This window comes from Merops nubicus, unplaced genomic scaffold (assembly GCF_000691845.1).
Source record: "Merops nubicus isolate BGI_N331 unplaced genomic scaffold, ASM69184v1 scaffold6670, whole genome shotgun sequence".
Classification (NCBI taxonomy): domain Eukaryota; kingdom Metazoa; phylum Chordata; class Aves; order Coraciiformes; family Meropidae; genus Merops; species Merops nubicus.
Genome location: NW_008582096.1, coordinates 13,412 through 34,719, shown reverse-complemented (window position 1 = coordinate 34,719; position 21,308 = coordinate 13,412). Strand labels below are relative to the sequence as shown.

Below are 21,308 nucleotides of genomic sequence, written 5' to 3'. Positions count from 1 at the left end.
GCTGGCAGAAGAAAAAAAAAAAGATTTTTATTGACTTGCTAGGCAGGGTTAGGACTGTTTATTTTTGCATTTATGTAACTATTTAATCTTGCAACACATTACTGCATACAGAATTCATTTACAACTGCCTTTTCAAATTAAGCTAATATGCTTGTGAGGAGAGGAAAAACACAGGACATTACTTAAACTCAGCAGTAGTAGCTACCAGTCACCTAGGGAATTTTGTTTTCCTCCCAAACAACAACTTTTTTTTTTTTTTTTTTTTAAGTGGGGCTAAAAATTGAAGGCTGGATTTAGCCTACTTGTTTCTATGCACATACTCCCACAGCTGCTTTTATCATGCCACATATTTAGAAAAGCAGCAATAATAACAGTGTGTCTGTTCCAAGAGAAAGTGGCAACGGATGTTTTTAACAACAGCATAACAACAGAAAGTCAACTTCAACAGCACATTCAAATTTTAATCTACATGAAAAAATCCACTGTCTTGTTATTGCTTCAGTTAATCAGAAAGCAAAACTACCATTCTGCTATTGTAAACTTAGATAGTCGTATCTCAAACTGCAAGCCACAAAGAGATTTTGACTTTAGAGCAGGTTAACTGTTTGGAGGAAAATAAGTTCACCTAATCTGAACAGCATCATTTACTGAGAACAGAATCACAAATAGGTCAATCATCTTTCAAATAGCAAAATCAGAACTGTTTCTCTGAATGAGGCAACCACCCCAAAATCTCACGTTCTTTACCCAGTAAAACTCACTTTCTTCACACAACAATCTCAAAACATAACTGTGGCCTCATGACATGCTCTTTGCACAGGGAAAGGCAAGCAAGCAGGACAGAGGGGTGAGTGAGAAGACTTTTGCCTTCTCATTTACACAAATTTTTTTGTCATTACAATTCTCTCTAGCCCCACATCCTTCTCAACTCCCTACCTTGAATGGAGAAATGTCTTCAATGAAAGAATGCATCTTCTACTAGTACCAGTTAGTGGACCTGTCCGTTTCACTTGTGTGCTGCCCTCACTCTCTCCTCTAACCTTTGCCAAAAAGTGGGCAGTGTCTTCCCCATTTTCAGAAGTCAACAGTCTTTGCTTCTTTTTACATGGCAAGTAAGTGACCCCAACAAGCTAATGCACCTCAAATAAAGGATGTCCCTGAAGTCCTACCTGCATTTCCCTTGTTCACTTCAACTCTTTTGTGTCTTAGGTGTTTCTACTTGAAGTAGTTCCCATTCCTCCTAGCTCCTTAAAAGCTAGCTGCATTACACCGACTAAAGCCAAAGGTTACAAAAAGAATGAGCACTCCACCCACACAGGAGCGTTGCTGAGGCACTCCACTCAAACTCCCCAGGATTTAGCTTTCTTTTTTTTTTTCCCCTGAAGCATCCTGAACGGAATACAACACTACAGCTCTGGACACACTCCTGACCAAGAGACGTAGCTGTGACCTCCCTCCAAGACCTGATCTTCTGATCTTCTCTGGGCATAGAACACTAGTTTGTTCACACATTCAAGCTCTACTCCTGTGGCTACGTATGACCAATTTGGCATGCAGATGAACTGAAATCTCCTTGTGAAGGCTTATCTCAAGAAAACTCATAGCCAGCAAGACAATGGTATCAGAAGAAAGTAAAGCCATCACCACAATGATACATTTAAGAGCAAAAGTCTGCATGTGATCAAAGAAAGATACAAAATAAAGGAAAAAATTTGCTTACTGGTACGCAAGAGTATTCAAACTACAACAACAGGCAATGGTACAGTGTCAGGATGTAAAAGGCAAAGATTGGTTATACATGGAATAACAAGAGTTGTTCTCTAGATGTTTTCCTCCTGATGTTACATTAGCAGTAAGAAGGGACTAAGCAGAGGTTAGCCCTTCACTAGCACTGCTCAGTGCAGAAACTTTTCTTGCATTACATGACACACTTACAGAGATGAACTGACAGAGCCGCCATCATTAGATCCGGGCTACATTTTCACTGCTTTAGTCTCCCTTTAGCTGATTAGGCATTTGGTTTCTCAAGAATGGCTATAAACTGCTCCTCCACTCCTGTTGCCACATCACTGAGAATTATGCAACAGAGTCTGCCTAGTGTCAGTGTTATCAATTTTCAAAATGAATAATCTATTCTAGTACAATAGTTTACTTCAGAACTGCTCCTTCCTTTCATGAAAGATGTCTGCCTGTTTCTGGCATCTGGTCCTGATGTGGTTTTGAGAAGCCTGAATAACCTCTGATTACTAGTAGTGACTCAGTGTCAAAAAAAAAACCCAAAAAAACCACAACACCCCGATGCAAAACTGAGCACAGAATCAAGGAACACTGACAATAACATCAGAATGCCAGAAAAATGTGTAAAAAAATATTATATTCTGCCATGACAGGAGCTGTGCAAGACACAAAGAATTCTACTGACGAGTAGAACAGCTAAGAATAAAGAAATTCTCCTTGAAAGTTCAGTTCAGGTTTAAAAAAAAAATCACATAGTAGCAATCCAACTATGTTTATCTCCTACAACTTTTGGCCAAGTTACTATAGAAGCAACAGCTATCATTTGTATGACACATACGCTGCTGGCCTGTGATAAATATTACAATAAACCTTTCCAGATCCCTTCCTAGGTGCAACATTTACTATTCCCACCAGTGTTCATTAGCAAATTCCTACATTAACAATCAAATATCACCTACCTTCTCCTCCAGCTCAAGGGTGTCCTTCCTCCCAGGAGCTCTTCTTTATCCCTCCCTAAAGACTACCTGCTAGAAGTGTCCCCTATGTTATTACAGTTTTTCTTAAACCCGAGCCATAAAATAGTCTTTGCCTAGCAGGGGCAGACAAGTCCCTGTCAAGCCCAGACTTTATTTTGAAAATGCAACTTTTCTCTGAACACATATCTTAAAAACTAAAGAACCTACCAGTTAACAATGACTATGAATTATCTCTCTGTTAAAATGTACATTCCTTCCTATTTCCTTGAAAATTCCTTAAAACTATGACTTTTGCATAGCTTGGTAAATTCTGTTTACTTAGGAGCCATGTTACCTACTTGTTGGTTTGCCTTTGGTGTTGTATGACCATGTTTTTCTCATGGATAGTTTCCAGCAACGCAGTAGCCAGTGATTTGAGATCTGAAATGGACTGTGGTGTGGCTGGCAGGCTACATCCATGATCCTCTGACAACAACTCTTGGACTATAATGTTAAAAACATAAATGAGTTTTGGCTTCTCATGCACAGAGACATGACAAACATTACTTAGCATTAAAGAACGATTCTCATTACTTAAATTAACACATATATATTTTCCCTTCAATTAACAAGGCCAAAAGATCAGAAATTTTCTAGCTGGCATGAAGAAGGTCGCTTTCTAAGCTGGTTGTTATTGCACACCAATTGCCAGAACAAGTATAGGCAGACACATCTTATGTAAACTTCTGCTTTTTGGAAAATTATTTATGTTCAGAAGGAAAAAACTAATTCTTCTACAGGCCTACAGATTGTAAAAATAGGTTATTTCTCTCCCACTTACTTTAAACCACAAGCCTACAAGGAAGCTTTTATATTACTTTTCAGAATTACTATATCCATTAGGTTATTTAAGACTGATACGAAAATAGAGTTGCCCACGAACTTTCCCTCTGCAGCCTGTACCTCCCAACCACATCAGGAAGTTCACTAGTATCATTAACTTCTGTAACTAGAATCTAGCCCTGCCTCTTTAGATATATATATATATAGCCACACATCTGGGTCTGTATGCAAGTACATGGAGAAGAGGACAGAAGAGAAGTCACAAAGAGAAAAGTGAGTTTCAATTTGCCATGACAAACGTTACTTATCTTGGGGGGTGTGTGTGTATGAATATATCAACACCAAAACTGTAAAGTGTCAGGTATACTCTATGGCTCAACGAATTTTCTCTTCCCTTCTCTTTACTAATCTTGATATTTTCTTTGAAGGGGAAAAAGAGATTACTCCATTTTGCTGCCCATGAAGAAACATGGGACAAAAGGATTTCTTGCAAAACACTTGAATGTAAAAGCTCCCAAGAACAGTAGCAGAAAACAGGGCCCCTCCTCTACCACCCAGTCTATTTTTCATAGGAATATGAATTGTGATTGCCATTGTTATCAGAGCAAGGAGATGAATAAAGAAATGATTTGTCAGGGTCAAAGTTGCAGAGGGGTTTAGAGATTAAAAAAAAAAGAACTGGTAAAGCTGATGGGAGAAACTGAATAGCAAAAGAGTAGCAAAAGGAGAAGCAGCATTCAAGACGCAAATTTTATATTGTCAAGTCAACTGAAGAAAGGACATAAACTAGCACATTATAATACACAGGAAAGAGAAGTAAGATTTTCAGTTGGCTGGTGCAGGAAGGGTACTGAAATTAACAGGTAAGATGGAAGGAATTCAGTGAGATACACAACACCATGCTGCATTTATGCAATACCTTGTTTTGCAGACAGGACTCCAGTCAGAGCACTGCTACCGGATCTGCTATGAGACTTGGAATTTTTTCGTCTCTCTAGTGCATTCTAAAGAAACAAAAAATACTTTATTTAGAAAAACAGTAGCAAACAAATCCTTCCATTAGGAGTAAACAATCTAGAATGTTAGACTTTGGTCTCAGAACAATTCTGCAGAGCCTAGAGCTTACACCCATATTAGCTTATGGGAGTGTGACTCTCCTGGACTATCATCTCCAGCCAAAATAGTCTTTGCAATGTTACAAAAACTCCTTCTGTCTCACTGCAATCACTTTATTGTAGTCTCTCCCACCCACTTCCCCCAAGGTATTTTGAAGACTTGTCCATTTTTTAATAATCTGCTGAATGTCCATGAAAATACTGCAGTGTCCTGTAGGGAACAGCAGTTGGGGAAAAAAAAAAAAATCAAGACTTTTCCCGGCATTTCTTTGGATAGGCTTCAAAGGGAAAGCTTAAACTACTCTATCAGTTTCTAGAAGCCCTTTTAGTGGTAAATACTGATTTTCAGAATTAGCAGCAGAACTGATGTGCAGAAGTCCAGCTCTTCCAAAGCAACTACAGTTCTGTGAAACCCACCAGACCACCCAGATGCTCCGTTCTCACTGATAAACTAACTCACACTCTGAGGGACCCAAGACATAACTGTAATTGGACACTGAAATGAACTTGGTACTTCGAGGAGCTTTGCTCATGTACAAAAAGCAGTTAGTGCTGCAACTGCTTCACAGTCATCTAAATGTAAGAAGGCTTATTGACAGTCCTAAGATAACTCTCCCCATGCCCTGACAGGCAGCTCTCTCTTCCCACATGCGAGAATCACATGCAGAAGAAAACAGAAAGCCTGACTTCAGGAAAAAGAAAGAATATTCTGCCCTCAGGATTCAGTCCTGAAGGTTTCATGCAAAATGGTGTATGTATCTTAACCCAGGTATGGAAGGACAATGAACACTTACTAATCGCTAAGACACATGAAGAACTAGTGTGGCCATCAGGGCACAGGGAGACGAGACCTGCTTGTCATGGCCACACAGCTGCAGTCATTCACCACAGACTGTGTGACCTGCTTCTTCTCACCTACCAGCAGGCTCAAGGGCTGATCACCCCCCAAGAAGGAGGACGGTTCCACCACAGAACTTGAAAAAGGTATTGAATTCATTTTTCAAAATACTTTTAATGGGTATTGCTTTGTACTACATCAGCTAACGTACAAGGAAGACTGACCATGCCAGAATGTTAATGGTGAATTTCTCTTTGAAGACACAATTTTGTTCTTTAAATGCATATGAAAACGAGAATGAACAAAAACCTCCGTGAACAACGAAAAACACTGAGAGGATCTTACCTTATATTTAGTAATATTAGATTTAAGAAGGTTGACTTCCTCTTGAAGTTGTTTTAATCTCTCTTGAAGATACCTGAAAAAGAAATGTAAGGTTTACTACATGCTACCTTCAAGTACTGCTTCAAGCACTCCTCTATACTATCTGGCACGTCCTCTCTTTGAACTACTGAGTGTTCTTTTCCCTCTGAAGTTCTGTGAGGGATAAAATAACAAAATCTTACTGCTCTTGACCCCATAAAACTTTAAGTAGGGAAACAAATTGCATCAGAAAGGGAGGCTGCCCTTCTGTCAGATTTGTCAAGCATGCTGCACAACCATTTTATATCAGTCCCCAGGTTTTTGGGGAGGGAAGCTAACAGGATGTATTTATGTGCAGAGGAAATAGTCAGGAAGCATTTACTCGTGTCCTCTGTACTTGAAGGTCTACAAAGATGGACACATGAAGATTTGTATATATGTCAACACAAGACTCAACTATGCAGAACTTTTGCATTGCAATATCCATCACTTACATGGCACTTTCTCATTACAAAGCAGTCACAAAGTAGAAAATTTAACAGTATAGTTGAAAAATTGTATACCATTAGTCGAAACACTACAGTTCTTCCTAACAGAGTTTATGCACTTGGACTGGATGGCGATTTCCACACAGAAAAAGTATCTTTTTCATGTATAAAAGGTTTATAAAAGATCCTCTTTCAAGTAGTGCAACTGCAGCTGTATTAGAGTTTGTGGCAATTTAACTATTTTACAGAATAAAATCATACCACTGTCAGGAAGCAGAGGGCTTAAACTGATACAGAACTCTGTAGACCATGCAAACCAGAAAAAAAAACCCTGGAGTTGCTGGGAGGAAGTAATGCCTTTGGTATTACACTTTCTGACTTGAAGCACAAGTCTCTGTAAATGGAAAGTGTCTTCTGAGATCTATTTCACTTTAAGGTAATTGTTGACATTAAGGGAGGTACCTGCTATGGCTCTGTCAGCAACTCCGCTCTGTCATCCTTAGCAGAGACCATAAAACACACTTTTCCCAAGGAAGTGGAAAGAATATCTACATGGGTGATTTCACCAGCAACTTTTGTTGGCAAATCACTCCATGTTGACAACCTCCCCCTGTGGTGAGAATTATGTCTGAAACTGTTAACTCAGGGTACTCAAAGTCCCTGTTTCCAATCCAAGATGAGCCCTTTACAGCTCACTATGAGCTTCTGAAGACAATGATTTTTAATATTCTTGCTTTTGGTGCCATACAGTGATGGGAACAAAAAGGTCTGCACTTCTCTCCCTTTTCCTTGTTTAGCTCTATTTGGGAACACTGCTGACATCTCTGTAGCCAAATAAAACACTGGTAATTTCCTGCAGCCTAACTTTCTCAACAGTACTTGGTGGTTAGCTACAGCACAAACAAATCTGACAAAACATATTACTAAAATCTCTTAACTTTTATTCTTGGATTTTTTTTTTTGTTTTGTTTTTTTTTTTTTTTTTTTTTTTTTTTTTTTTGGTGACTGACTTCCTGATGCCCCTGTTAAAGCAATATACTGCTTGTTCTAGAGAAACAGTAAGGTTTGGCAAGGCACTCACTTGTTCTCCATACACAGAGCATCTACATCAATGATACGGTTTTCATGCCCTCCTAAGATGTGATTAAGCTCTTGGTTTAGTCTGTCAGACTTATCTTGGTAAAAGGAACGTTCCTCTTTCACATCCTGTAACTCATCCAGTGCAGCCTGAAGGTCGTATCTCAAAGTCTCAATCTGAGAAGAAAGGAGAGCTGTATGACTACTGTGAAGTTTAAGCAACAGATTAACTGAAAACAGCAACAAGCACTGCATGTTTGAACAGGATTGATTTTGGACAGTCAAAAGTCTTTGCAACGCTTATAAGCCCCAGTACTTTTCCTGTATTTGGTGTTATATCATTAATTCAGAGTTAAGTAACATTACCAGTTAGACTTGTTTTACAAAATCTCTAGAAAACAACTAAAATGTTAACAATGGCAAATGAAACCTTAATTCACGCTATAATTCTGCTACAAACATAGCAAGCTGGTTTTAGCATATAGTTTCAAGGACTCGAGGAACTAACTCAGTAAGTTTTGCCAATTTGGCAAATTTGGAGGATGAATAAAAAGTCTGTAAGGGGGAATGTATACTAATTATGGGACTTTCAGCAATGAAGTTCCACAGAATGGGAAGAAGAACTGAAAAAAGTACAAAATAAGCCAGCATGGGTTGACCGAGTCAGCTTTACTATTCAGGAATAGGGTGAAGAAGTCAAATATGAAAGAACTTCAAAATTCCAAGGTGAGGAAATGGAGAGTGTGAGAAAAGTCTGCAATGAGTTGAGAAGCCTCCACTGGCACTTCAGAAAACACTGATATTCCAGGAAGGGCAACAGAAGATTGTGAACAGAGACAATGTGAGCTTAGTAACAGAGATACCAGAGATAATCACATTGGAAGAAGACCAAGTGCAGTGAACAGTCCTTCTGGTAAGCTGAAGTAGCACTGCACTTGAGTGAAGACTGGAAACCAAGAAATGTGCACCTCCTCCTGGATCATTCATGCTGGAACTGACATCAGTAGAAATGACTGTGGGAACAACAGAACCCCCCCAAAATGTCTGGAAAGTGAGGTACTGGTATTAGGGAAAGGGTCTGATGAATCACATGCTGTACAGTACATAGTATTAGTATCAACTGCAGGCAGGAGAAAGAGATCTGATGAAAGAATTTTTCAAAAGAGGGGAAGAAATTGCTAAGAGGCAGGAGGAAGAGGAGACTAACAACACTTCTATGGAAAACTTGATTCAGAGAGTATCTTCAGGAGCCGCATCAGCCACCGCATGTTGTGTTGAATACTTGTAACAGCTTTCACTAAGGAGTCTGCCTCACTGATATTCCCTGACAACATTAAATTCTCCTAAGTTGTAGCTGCACATTATAAAAAGAGAAGAATCAATGATCTAGAGAAGGAATTTCTGACATTAGGAACCTGGGTCAAACCACCTATGCATGCTTAAGTTAGTGCTCAATAAAAACTATTTAATTAAAAATCCCAACACCTTCACCGCCATTTGCAATGCTAAAGAGCTACCAGCCCTCCAAACATAACAGAAGCAGTCATTTACTTGCAACTGCACTAGCTCTGTAAAATACGACAGTATATGCCTATTGAGTTATTACTTGTTCTCGAGCCTTCTCCAGCTGTTGAACAAGGTCCTCCCGCTCATGTGCTGCAAAGTGGCGAGCTCCAACTTCATCATCTCCAAGTCTTTGCTTTGCTATTGTCATTCGAAGGAGCTGTGATTACAAAAACAGATTCTGTAAGCAAGAGAGCACAGGCTGTAGCATCAGAGTACATCTGCATTAGAAAGAGTAAAGCTGTCATAGATTTCAGGCCAAACAGCTGGTATTATTTAAACCAGAGGGAATTTTGGAGGCTGACAGCTCGATTCTGTTCTCAGTGGAAGTTCCAGTCCAAGCATCAACAGGAGCTGAATTAGACCCTGCAACAATAGTCATCAGAGCATACAAACGATGAAAGAGCATAGATCTGTGGTCAATGTTCTTTAGGAGTGACAGGAACTAATTCTGGTCAGACTAAAACTAGAAAATTCTCAGAGAGCCATTTTCATAAGTAAATCTTAAAATTCTCTGCAGCAGAGAACTCCTCCTACTTAAGAATACGAAGGCATGAAGTGGCTTGCCCAGCTCCATTCACTGATACCACTTACAATCCCACTGTGCTACATTAGTGCAGAATTTGCATTAACATCTGCTAATACATTCACTTGTGCAATATTTTTTCCATCTACTCACAAAAATAATTCATGTTAAAAGAAAAAAATGGGGCAACAACAAAAAGACTTGGCCAAAATGCTTGAACATCTAATGAACTCATGAGCTTTGTGAGTGCTGAAAACAGTGTAGCTTGAATTAATATGCTGTTATACTCCAAATCCAAAGCAAAAAGCAACTACTTTTCAAGCATCATGGAGTCTTAAAATAACAGCCTTGTAAAGGATTCAACATTTACCCTTGTTCATACTGAGTACAACTAGGCAGAGGTGTTGCCTCCCCATGGCCTCATTTGTAGGAGCTCCACAGAGACTAGAGAAAGCCACCACAATAATCAGCCTGACTTGCCCCGTATCTCTGCCTGCACCAAGGAATTAATGTACATCATTATATTGCAGAGTTAGAAAAAAAAAAATCAATCTTCTGAAGTAGAAGATTGTACATTAAAATCTATCTTTGGTATTTATGGGATGCCAGTCACCAGAGCTGCAATGTGCCAATTAAAATCCTGCTGATGCAAGACAGACTACCAAAATCATCCTCCCTACTTATTTCATCTCGGGTTCAGTGCAAGTCACTAAAGCTCATACAACTTGTTCTGATAAACAGTTCACTTGCTCAGGGAACCTGTGCCCCCAAAAGCAACCGGTTTTGGCAAACCACATTTCCCTGTCCCCACAGGGAAAGTACAAACCACGGCACAGTTAGTAAGGCTGAATGGATCCTAGGAGATCTAATTCCTATTAATTTCTTTATCAAAAGAAGTAAGTCCAAAAGGCCACTAGCAAATAAATCCTGGAATGGCTTCATAGCTATGGGACTGGATTTTTTTAAGTGCTGAAAGGCTGATGAATGAAAGGTGTGGTGATTCAATTCACCTCGATTAACTTAATTTCTAGAACCTCTTGCTAGTGAGAAAGGCAGTGAGAAACACAGGTAGTAACATTTTGAGGACTCAGTCTTGCTGAGGAAAACCGGGAAGGGGAAGGGGAATCCCGCTTCAGCGGCGCCTTCAGCGCCCCGGCGGAGCAGAACTCCTGCACCACGCCCAGCACCGCGCTGGGAGCCGGCTCAGCGCCGCGACCCCTGCCCCACGGCCAGCCTCCTCCAGCCCGGGAGGGCTCAGACACAAGATGGAACGACAGCTGCAGGCAATGATTACCTGCAAGGTCAAACAGCCTACCAATGAAAGAAGAACTCTTTATTTACTATTAATTTTGAGGTGAAAAAAAAAAAAGTACAAGTGTTACAAATAGAATGCTTCAGAAATCCAAATTCAGACAGTAAAAGCAGCATTATAAACACATATAAAATAAAATAAAATACTGATCCATAAAATGACAGAGTGCTCCTTCCAGACAGTAAGCCAATCAGAGAGTTGACAGGGCAGAACAGGCCAAGTCCTTTAATTCTGCATTGCGAATTTCTCATGAGGCAGCACCACCTGCTATAAAATTCTTCACTGAAAATGCTGTGACCCAGAGGGACACCAAGTGTTATGCCAGGGGGTTAAGGGTTTGTTTCCTATATTAGTGCTTTGTGATAAACTTTATACACCTGCCCTCTGGCTGCTGTATTTTTATTTCTGTCATGCAGAAGTCACCGAGGAAAGGACTGCTCAACTTCATTTTGCGGCCAGAGAGTAAGTTAACAGCACCCCTCCAGATTCTGTGAGCAGCAGCCACGGCAGAGAGGATTTAAATTAATGGCACCTTACCAGAGATAGCTCCTGTTTGTCAAGAACCCAGAGATCATCAGCAAAAACAATTCAGTGCCACAAGCCACTAGTCTTTATTATTTTAGTATCACAGCTTTTTCTTAACCAATGTCAACTAAAATAATTATTTATGAAGTAGCAACTCTGCAGCGGCCCCAAACAGGTTTTACTGTGATAGCTGCTGTGCAGGCTAGGAGCCTACAGATAATACCTGTGCCAAAGTTGCACACTCCCGACCATTGACAAAACATGCTGAAAGAAAAGCAAAACAAGCACACAAATTCCTCGTGGTAGGCAGAAGCCACGTTTAGCCACAGTCACTGACAGCAACTGTTCTCACCACATTGCCTACAAAATCTTGAAGAGCGGCCCGGAACTATGCAAACCTGCCACCTCAGGCCCCAGTTCTGCCACAGCATGCACACCACGTTTAACACCCTGCAAGGCTGCTGCATGACCCATCATCTGCCGCGCAACAGCGAACTGCCAGTAACTCTGCCGCCATTGTCTCCCACCCAGCTCCCTCTCGCTTCGCTCTGCCCTCCACAGCCTGCTAAACCGTTTCTTTGCGTGGGTAGGAATTCAAGCGAAGGCAACTGAGTCAGCTAGTCTTCCAGAAGCCTCCAGTTTTTCTTTTGCTTTCCATTTTCACCCTTTTACAATGGAGAATTACACTTCCTAACTATCCTCTTCTAAGTTTCAGTAATTGTTCTCCCAGCATTGCTGCCAGAACGTTAGAATATAAAAAGATTTACAAATAACTATCACAGAATAGTTTTCATGTGTCAGAACAGATAAGAGATTGTGATCAATCATAAAAATAAATACTCTTAGATATCTGTTGCTGGAGCACTGCAGTCGAACTGTTGCTGTGTTTCTCACACTGCAGCAACAAATCCTTCTAGACACTGCCTGAAGAAGTTTTATTTGTGCCCACAGAATTCCAGTTGAAATTACAGGAAAAAATTAGTCCAGTTAAACCAAATGCAAGTAATTTTTTATTGCCTAACTGACGATATACTTAACACAATTTCAACAACAAGCAAAAATCACCAGTTTAAGGCTCTTTTACTAATTCAAGTGACTGTATCTTACTAGTAGCAAACATTAAAGCAGTGAAAAACATGTCAAGCTATCAAAACAATTCTTTATCAATAGAGCTTATGTGTGATATTTAAAGAGTTTTTTTCTTTTTAGTCCTACAAAGCTCTTGCCACTCAGTGACAAAGCCTGCATGAGTCACCCCTGCTCAGACAGAGGCAGAATTGTTCATCCATAAGCAGCTTCACTTGCTGCAAAAGCAGCTGTTTGTTCAGCTCTTGCCAGAAGTAAGGTTGACGTAGACCAGCTGGGCAGGATGCCCTCCCTCACTTTGGAAAAAGCAGAGAAAAGAAAGCAGGGAAAAAAAAAAAATGTAAGAACAAGCAAATTATTATGGTTCTTTGTTTTTGTATATACCATGCATTATCTGGACTCCAGTGCCTGAATCAACCCAGCTGCCAGTACAGGAGAGCTGATGAACAGAACAGCTTCGGAGCAAGCCTAGAATTTTATCACCAAAGCTAGGAGGGAGCGAAATCTGACAGAAGAGCAGAGTGTTAAATCCCTCAGAGACATGGCAATGCTTTTTTAGGCACTTCAAAAAACAGCAACCTGACTCTAAAATAAGCTCTATTTCTCATTTACTAGGAAAGTGAAGAATGTGTTCCAAAAATGAAAATCGTAGTCTAAATTAATCCCTGTCTGATGCAGTTCTTTCCTCCCCCTCTTCACTTAGTGATGCACTATTTTGCACCTTTTGGAGAGAGGGATGGTGGGCAGAATAACTCTTTTTCTATTCTTCCTTTCATTATGAAGATTGTGAATTTAAATTCACGCAGAGAATACAGGTGTGACAGAGATGACCAGCTCATACCAAGTTAATCTGCGAAGGCAAATCTAAACAGGCCAGTTCAATCACAAAACCCGTCGTCTCCATGTTACCAAGATCATATTTTTATAAGGAATTAGAATAGGTGCACAACCTTGATACTTAAATATGTTGTAGTTTTACTACCTTTGTGTTCTGTTTGTACTTACAAAACCCTCTTGTCTGTTCAGGACTGCCTCAGGAAAGACTGTATGGCATAATATTGGTACTGGAGAACTGCAAGGCATTGTCTTCTACACTGTAATATATTTCAAACAATAACATGCAAATAAAAAAAAAAAAAACAACTGGGAAAGCTGGTCTTTGACGACTTGAGCAAGTGACACTAAATGCTATGCATACTACAAATTCAGGTCTCACTTGACCTTCTCTCAGCTCCCTGCACACCTTCAAGCAAGTTCTTTGTGATAATGAATAAAACTGCATTATCACAATATACTTATGTTTAAAATAAAATAAAGGAAAAAAACACCCAAATAATTAAAAGCCGCATTATTTTAATTCACGGTTTTAACTCCCATAATTTTAATACTGTAGTTAAGGGAGGGAAGTTATCATTCATTATTTCATTTTTTACTTCGTTAACCACCTCAGCTCTCAAATTCAACCCCTCACTAGTTTGATCTCTGAATGTACTTTTACATACAGCTCCAGCTGTGAATGTTACACACATTTGGCTTGAGTTTAAATATTTCAATTAACAGAGACAACAGGAGTTTGATTAATACCAAATGGCAGATTTTGAGCAATGTTCCATATAACTTGCTAAATTTAGCAACAAAGTAAATTGGTTATGTAAGGGTAATAGGATGAGGGCTTAATACAAAGCTCACTATATAAATTTGTGATGATCAACTGCTCCGTATTTTTGAAGGGAAAAATTATGCCTCCCCTGGTGGTTTTAACATCTACTAAAATTTCGCATTTCTAATGCAAAAAAAAAAAAAATTGAAAATTACTCCCTGATGAAGAAGACATGCTTATCAGTACTCATTTGTGAGAGGAAATACCAGCAATAAAATACATGGAGAAGGAGAGAAGGGGAGAAAGTCTGACATCATTAAAGCAAGGCTAGCTGCAAAATACATAGTTAAGGACAGCAGAACAAAAGCAGCAAATATGTAATAAGCTGCATTTACTGGTATCCTGTACAAGCTTTTCTTGTTCTTCTGTTTTGATCATTTATTGTAATCAAAGTATTCTACAAGTTCTGTAACCCACTGTTTTATTTGCTCTCCTAAGAAGTAAACGCAAAAATCCATCAGTTTACATGTTCCACACCACCTACTGATAAAAAAGAAAGGTTTATAATACCTTATTGTCCCCTTGTACTTCTCCTAGTCTCTGCTGAAGCTCTCTAATCTCTTCTCCAAGATGTTTATTTCGATCTTGAGCCTCACTCAGTAGCTGAGCAAGATTTGCCTAGAAAAAAAGTATCAGTCAGAAGTTAGTGCCTATGAGAAGTGTAAGTGGCGACTGAAAAGAAATCCTAGACTTACTCCTTATCTGCCAACGATCTTTACTGTTATTGTTGTTGGTAGCCAGACTTCATGCTTCATTAGAGAGATAACAAAAAGTCACTAGGGTTCCTTTATCTTTAATAGGAGGAAATACATACAGCATGTGTCCATACACATCCTCAGAACAGCATACAAGACAAAGGGAAAACATCTCTGCTAGTTCTGGTTTCCTCGCTGGTGGGAAGAGCAAAATGCAGAATGCTTTCACAATATTTCACAAAATAATAGTTTTAAGCTTGCATATAATTAGATAAAAGTCACAGTTGAGAAATAATTATGATATAATTACATCCCCTAGCAGTGTTTAGAGCAGATTTGTAGCCAAGGACGAGGACACCAGCCAGAGTCCCTACCCTAACATGGAGCTGTACCTGGATATCTAGTAGCACAAAACTACAAATGTGGCTGACTTGTGTTGTTAGCTAGTATGTAGACTTCTGGAAAAATAGCAGTGAAAGTTAGAAATTAAAAGCAAACACCCCAGCCCTGCCACCCACCCCCAAATGATGCACATCAAAAGTTATCATTCACATTAATATACTAAATTAGCAAGACAAGCAGTCTGGTCTATAATTTTACAATTAAATTCCATCAGTTTGATCACTAATCAAAAAATAGTGCAATCTCCTCCTTTCCTGCCTACGATATCTGAAAATGAGCAAATACTACAGACACACGTGTTATATTTTTACCCTAAAAATACCTCAGGAATACACAAACGTTGATCTGACAACACATCTGACCATTTGTAGGAATAAAATATTAAACTATAATCAACTGGAACTTTTTCACACTACTATATGAAGAAGCCGGCTCCAAATTCTAAAGTAGCAACAGCTTCAAACTTTTAAACAGTAAAAATAACCCAAGAAACTGATGCATCCTACCTGATGAACAACAAGCCTCATTCACTGCTACAGCTTCTGTACTTCTGGTGCTCTGAGACCAAAGGTTCAGAAGAAAGTAAGGCAGGTTTACCAAAATTTTGGAAAAGATTAAGGCATTTTCTAAACTACTGAAAAATCTGAAGACTGCAAATAAATCATTTGGGAAAAGAGTGTAATAGCCAAAAACAGATGTAGCCAATTATAGGGCCAAAATTAAGCTGTCTCTGGTTTTATTTTCACAACAGCAACCATTCCAGCAATGCAAAAGGTTTCTCAAATATGTTTTTGTAAAATGATATTTTTTTTTTCTTACATATTAAACAAAGGTGTAACAGTCATCCATATATTGCATGAATCAAGGAGCTTCAGAACACATTCAGTCAACGGTTTTGAGAGGTACTTCTTAATGGCTTCTTAGGAGAAAGAAAACTAAGGACCCATGTTTGCAGGAAATAGTATTTAAACTGAAGTATCTATGGCTACTGCTCAGGTTCTTTTTTTTTTTTTTTTTTTTAAGAAAGCTGACTTTCAATAAGGGCCATTCAAGCACCAGACTGAGTTAAAAGGCACATGATTGGCACAAATCTCTCTGAAACACTTCTATTCATAAAGTCCCCTTTTATGATGGATTTTAACAACTCCTAACATTGCAATAGCACATGTAATTTCAACACCTGGGAAGAACTCAATCTTGCTAATCAGTGTTTACAGCCACAACACCAGGATTCCAGTCTGCAGTCAAGCCCTGGCTCCCAGTAACTGCAGGAAAGGCATTACCATGCCTACACTAAATCTTCCTGCTCAGATTTATTTCCTTTAAAACCATTTCTCTGGGATTGCAATTCTATGCTGAATTTTATTTGTCAGTCATATAAATGACTTAACGTGACAAAAACCTTTATAGTTGAGACAAGGATTTTGGAAGAAACTTTAAATGAAGACTTTTAGGTACCAAAATAAACCAGCCTCATTTAGGCATGCTAAGAGCATTACAATGAGCTAAGTATAGACTTGGTCCTTAATGCAAAGCTCCTATTATACTTCTGTTAAACTAAAACAACCAAGCTATGTCACAGAAGTAGTCTCTAGCAATTATTCACTTCCCTGGCTTGGAGGTTCCATACAACGTATAATTTAGATTGTTCCCCGTTTTAAAGGTTTTGGCAAGATCTCATTAAAGCTCTTGGATAAATGTGTATAGAAGGAGAAATATTTGATTTTCAGAGGTGCTCTACCAGGCTTAAAGAGAGCCAGCCAAGAGGATACGTTGAACGACACCTGGATATGGAACCATTTCTTTGGCATACATAAGAAAACATACCATATGGTTGAAAGATGATAAAACTAACAATGGAGGACTGGCTTCGTGAACCTTTAAGCATGTATTTTTTTGAGGAAAAGGGAGAAATCTATGCAAAGAGAAAGGCAATTCATTTTTCCACCTGGCAACTTCTTTTCAATATTCATAGAACAAACACAGATTTCACTTAGAAATTCAGGACAAGTTACTTCAGCAGACAATAAAGCTCATAAAACTTGCCCGTGCAACAGAGAACAACTCCCTGAAAATCAGCGAAGTTCTGCTTCTCTAGACTTAACTTCTTCAACAGTTTCTTTTGGTTCTAGGTGAAGCCTTAAAAAGACTCCTGTAACTGTCAGAGGCTTGACTTCACTCACACTGTTCAAGACTAACTCCGAAGTACTGACGGAGAGAGACTTCTGAGCCAGGGTAACGAGTGGGGAAGATGCAAAGGTCTACACCTTTCCTTGCCTCTGCGACAACCCACAGCACTGGAAACTGTTTCTCCAACCATCTCTCAGTGCAGGGAAAATTTGTAACCCTAAATACCAGACAGTGCTTCATTGAAGTCCCTGATTAACTGCCCAGTATCAGATAATCTTTCTAGAGCTCTGCCTACCTCTGGCGACACTGTTTCCAGCAGGTATTCTTGAGATTCTACGGCATGACAAGTTATGGGTTTTATTCAGTCTGCATGTATCACAGAATCACAGAATAGCTCAAGCTGGAAGGGACCCATAAAGACCATTAAGTCCAACTCCCTGCTTCTCGCAGGACTACCTAAAACAAAACCATGTGACTAAGAGTGTCATACAGACACTTCTTGAGCTCTTGAAAGGCTTGGTGGTGTGACAGCTTCCCTGGGGAGCCTGCTCCAAGGACTGACCACCCTTTCAGTGGAGTATGATTTGAGTGCAGCTCAAACCCCCCTTGCAGCACTAGAGAGAAGAAACTGTCCTCATATTCCTTTTTCCTCTGATCAAATGCAAGCAGACTGTCCCACCAGAAGCTAGGAAAAAAAGAGGAAAAGACTGATGTGAGAAAGCTGAGTGAGAAGGGCCTACCTTTGTTACACAGGGGAAACAAAGCACCATAAATCAGAATAGACCAGGAAGTAAAAGATGCAAGGGGATGGGATCACAGACCTCACCGTTTTCCACTTAGACTTTGTTAAAATTTGCAAGAATGTTCTTGGGATAGAAGGTGGAAGACAGCTTTACCTTCAGGTATGGATGAACATCTGAAACTACTGATGAAAATATCTATAAATATTTATTAACATAAGCCTGTCAACACCTGTTGGACAGCAACAGATCTTTGCTCACTGCTGACAGATAACCCAAGAAGGTTGGGGAGAAAGAAGAATTAACTCAAAATAGTCACCTCTGGTATTATGCACTACACTTGAATTTGGCTCCTTTAAAAATTTTGCAAATCTAGCCACACACACAGTGTTTTTGTTCTTCACACCACTTTAAAAATGATGGATAGTAACAGTCTTTAGTACAGCTCTCAATTCTCTTGCACATAAATCTTAGCCAACACCTGAAAAAAAAATTTAAAAAAAAAATTTCTGCCTTTAGATATTGCCTGAAAAAGTAACTTGCCAAGGGGGAACAGAGGGAAACTTCCAACATACCTTTACCTGTTAAAATATTTTTAAATACAAACAAGCATTTCTATACTGCATTTTACAGTCTTTTATGCTTTTCAGCCACACCTTCAAACAAAGAAGAACACGGAATCACAGAGCTGACAGAAAAAAAAGTTTGATGAAACATTAAGCACACTCAATGGGTGTGACTGGTAGCAAATTTAATTGCAGTTTCTCCTCCAGTGCATTCATATGATTGCAATGGCTGAATTAATACAGAAAAATTTGCTTTGCCTACCGCCAATCACTGTTTACTCCAAGGCAGAAGAATTGATGACCTTCCCCTAGAACTAGCTTCCTTATGATCAAAAGCAAAAATTATTTTTTTCTTCAAGTTGAAAAACCATGCAGAGAAGACTTCTGAAATTATAGGTCCTGGGCATGCTAAACAAAATACACTTAATATGGGTTGTTTTTCCCCACAGAAAAACAACAGCAACTATCAAAGTCTTGACAAGCAGTCACTTGATATAAAACAAGAGAAGAAGAAAATCCTCTCCTCCTCTGAGTATCTGCCACTCTGAGAACCAGGACGAATCCCACCACAGAAGCACACTAGTCAAAACTTGACAAGGCTTTGCAAAACAAGAAAGTCTTGTTCATGCTCACATACGTTCAAGACACTCAGCAATCAGAATTTTTATAGAGCTGATTAATAGAACCATAAAGCCATTTCCACAGTAGATGCATAAAATTAATTCCTTTTCCCTCCTTCTCAATCACTTTTCTGTGTGTTCAATTACCGTAATGTTGTACAGGACCAAACACTCCCCACACAGACTCAGAGCACGTGCCGAAGGCTGACAAACAAAATCAGGTTAGCATCAGCTACAGACTCCTTTATGAGGCCAGTTTTTGCAATGCAACTTGTTAACATACATCATAAGCAGCAAATGAGGGTGCCAGCAGAAACTACCAGTATCATGAGAAGTTACTTGGCAGAAATTCCTTCACTGTGAAGGTACAATAAGGTACTTCAGTCCCTTCCATAACTGATATAGGCATCAAGTTTTTGTTGACTGCAGCTGGAATGTAGCCAAAGAGAAATTAATTTGCATTTATACAAAGATTACTATACTAGAAGAAAAGATTGTTTCATTGGCTTGGTTTCTCAGAAATATTTTAGCTGCCTTGAGATCTCAAGGACAACTTAAACTTTGAGCTAATGCACAGAATGAAACAAAATCCCTTAAACATTTAGAGTGTTGTGACTAACAGAAAATTTATCAAGAGCATTCTGGTGCAGGGGTGTGGACAAGCGTCTCTATTCCACTAAGGTAAAACACAGCAACCAGAGGAGAGAATTTTAGAGAGACTATCACATCTATAATCAGCATTTCTTCTCTCCCAGCCTCATGTTTACTGCATAACCTACGTGCTGAAGAAAGAGCAGCGTCATTTCACAAAGCATGACTCCTAGTGCAACTAAGTTATAGGTTTTGCATACTGCCACCTGCTCCTAGCAATGGAACAGCAAGTTTCAGTGAGCAGAACCCAAAATCTCTATATCAGCTATGCTCTTGGAGCAGGCACATTTCCAAATCCATGGGAACATTGCTCTCTGCTGCGTTGCGAGGGCAAAGGATCTCACTGCTTTCCACCTGCTACCTCACACTACGGGAATCAAACACATCCACTTAGAAACCAGAGCAAAGCACACAGGTCTAAGTTTGGCACATGCGTAGTATTTTTCATCTCCAAACCCTCTGAAGAGAGAAGGAAATCACATTAATCTTCACAGCACCCTTGTGAGATAAATACAAAATGATTGGTTACCCTGTAGTGTATTTTATCTGAAGATTTTATCTCACAGGACTCTGAAGGTAGCTTCTGTGCCTCAGCACAAGCCTAGCAACATTTCCAGAATTCATTAATTAGCAAGAAAGAGTCGTACTAGTAATTTCTTCTGCTGATGTCCAATATGCCCATAAAGTGGTCCCTGAAATTTGTTTTAAGAGTGAACTGTGACATTAAGCTAGAGGCTGGGAGTGAAAGTGAAAAGGATCAAAATAAGTCCGCCTGTATCACGTCACAACATAATCCTGTCTGGAACCTCTGATTCTTCTGATGATCTGCTTGCCCCAAAATACCATGCTCATGAACCTATTAATTAGCAAAAGTCAAGCTGTCTGACCAGCATCTCTGTGAGGGGGTAACATGCTGCTGCGATGCCAACAATCACTGAGCCAGTCAGTCTTGGTTTCAATCAGTCACCTTGGGACACCCATGGATAACAGAGTTAAGGACCACAGCCTTCAGAAAAGATGCACACAGGTTCTCCAATGAGACTTTTTGTCTGGCAGCTATCAAGCTGTGCTCTACACTAGGACTATGTCACCGTTATGTTACAAGGCTCATTATTAGGAGCCTCAAAAGGGTTTTATGACCATGGGACCCTCTCTAAGGCTCAACAACTGCTCGGAAGACAAAGGATCCACTTGACTACATGAGGCAAAAGTATCTTTGCCAACAGAGTGACCAGCTTCATAAGGAGAGTTTTAAACTAGAAATTACAGGGGTGAAATGCTGGGGTTTGAACCCCGAGCCCCTGAATTAAGGTTGACATATGGGTGATTCCCACAGCCCTTCATACAGAGGTGGTGAGTTTGCCTTAGAGCTTCCCCCCAGGGTGCGGCCGGGCCAGGGCGGGGGGCGGCTGGGG

At 39.7% G+C, this 21,308-nt stretch overlaps 1 protein-coding gene across 1 annotated transcript in view; it reads right to left on the bottom strand.

The window, feature by feature from the left end:
• Positions 1 to 21,308, bottom strand: part of CCDC149 (coiled-coil domain containing 149) — a gene marked incomplete at its 5' end in the record, with an annotated part of 40,598 nt that overhangs the window by 14,162 nt on the left and 5,128 nt on the right. Inside the window, 6 exons of the mRNA XM_008936507.1 lie at positions 3,053 to 3,197; positions 4,456 to 4,540; positions 5,835 to 5,907; positions 7,422 to 7,594; positions 9,024 to 9,140; positions 14,600 to 14,707. Of these exons, the coding sequence (XP_008934755.1) occupies positions 3,053 to 3,197; positions 4,456 to 4,540; positions 5,835 to 5,907; positions 7,422 to 7,594; positions 9,024 to 9,140; positions 14,600 to 14,707 (701 nt within the window). The remainder of the gene's footprint in view (positions 1 to 3,052; positions 3,198 to 4,455; positions 4,541 to 5,834; positions 5,908 to 7,421; positions 7,595 to 9,023; positions 9,141 to 14,599; positions 14,708 to 21,308) is intronic.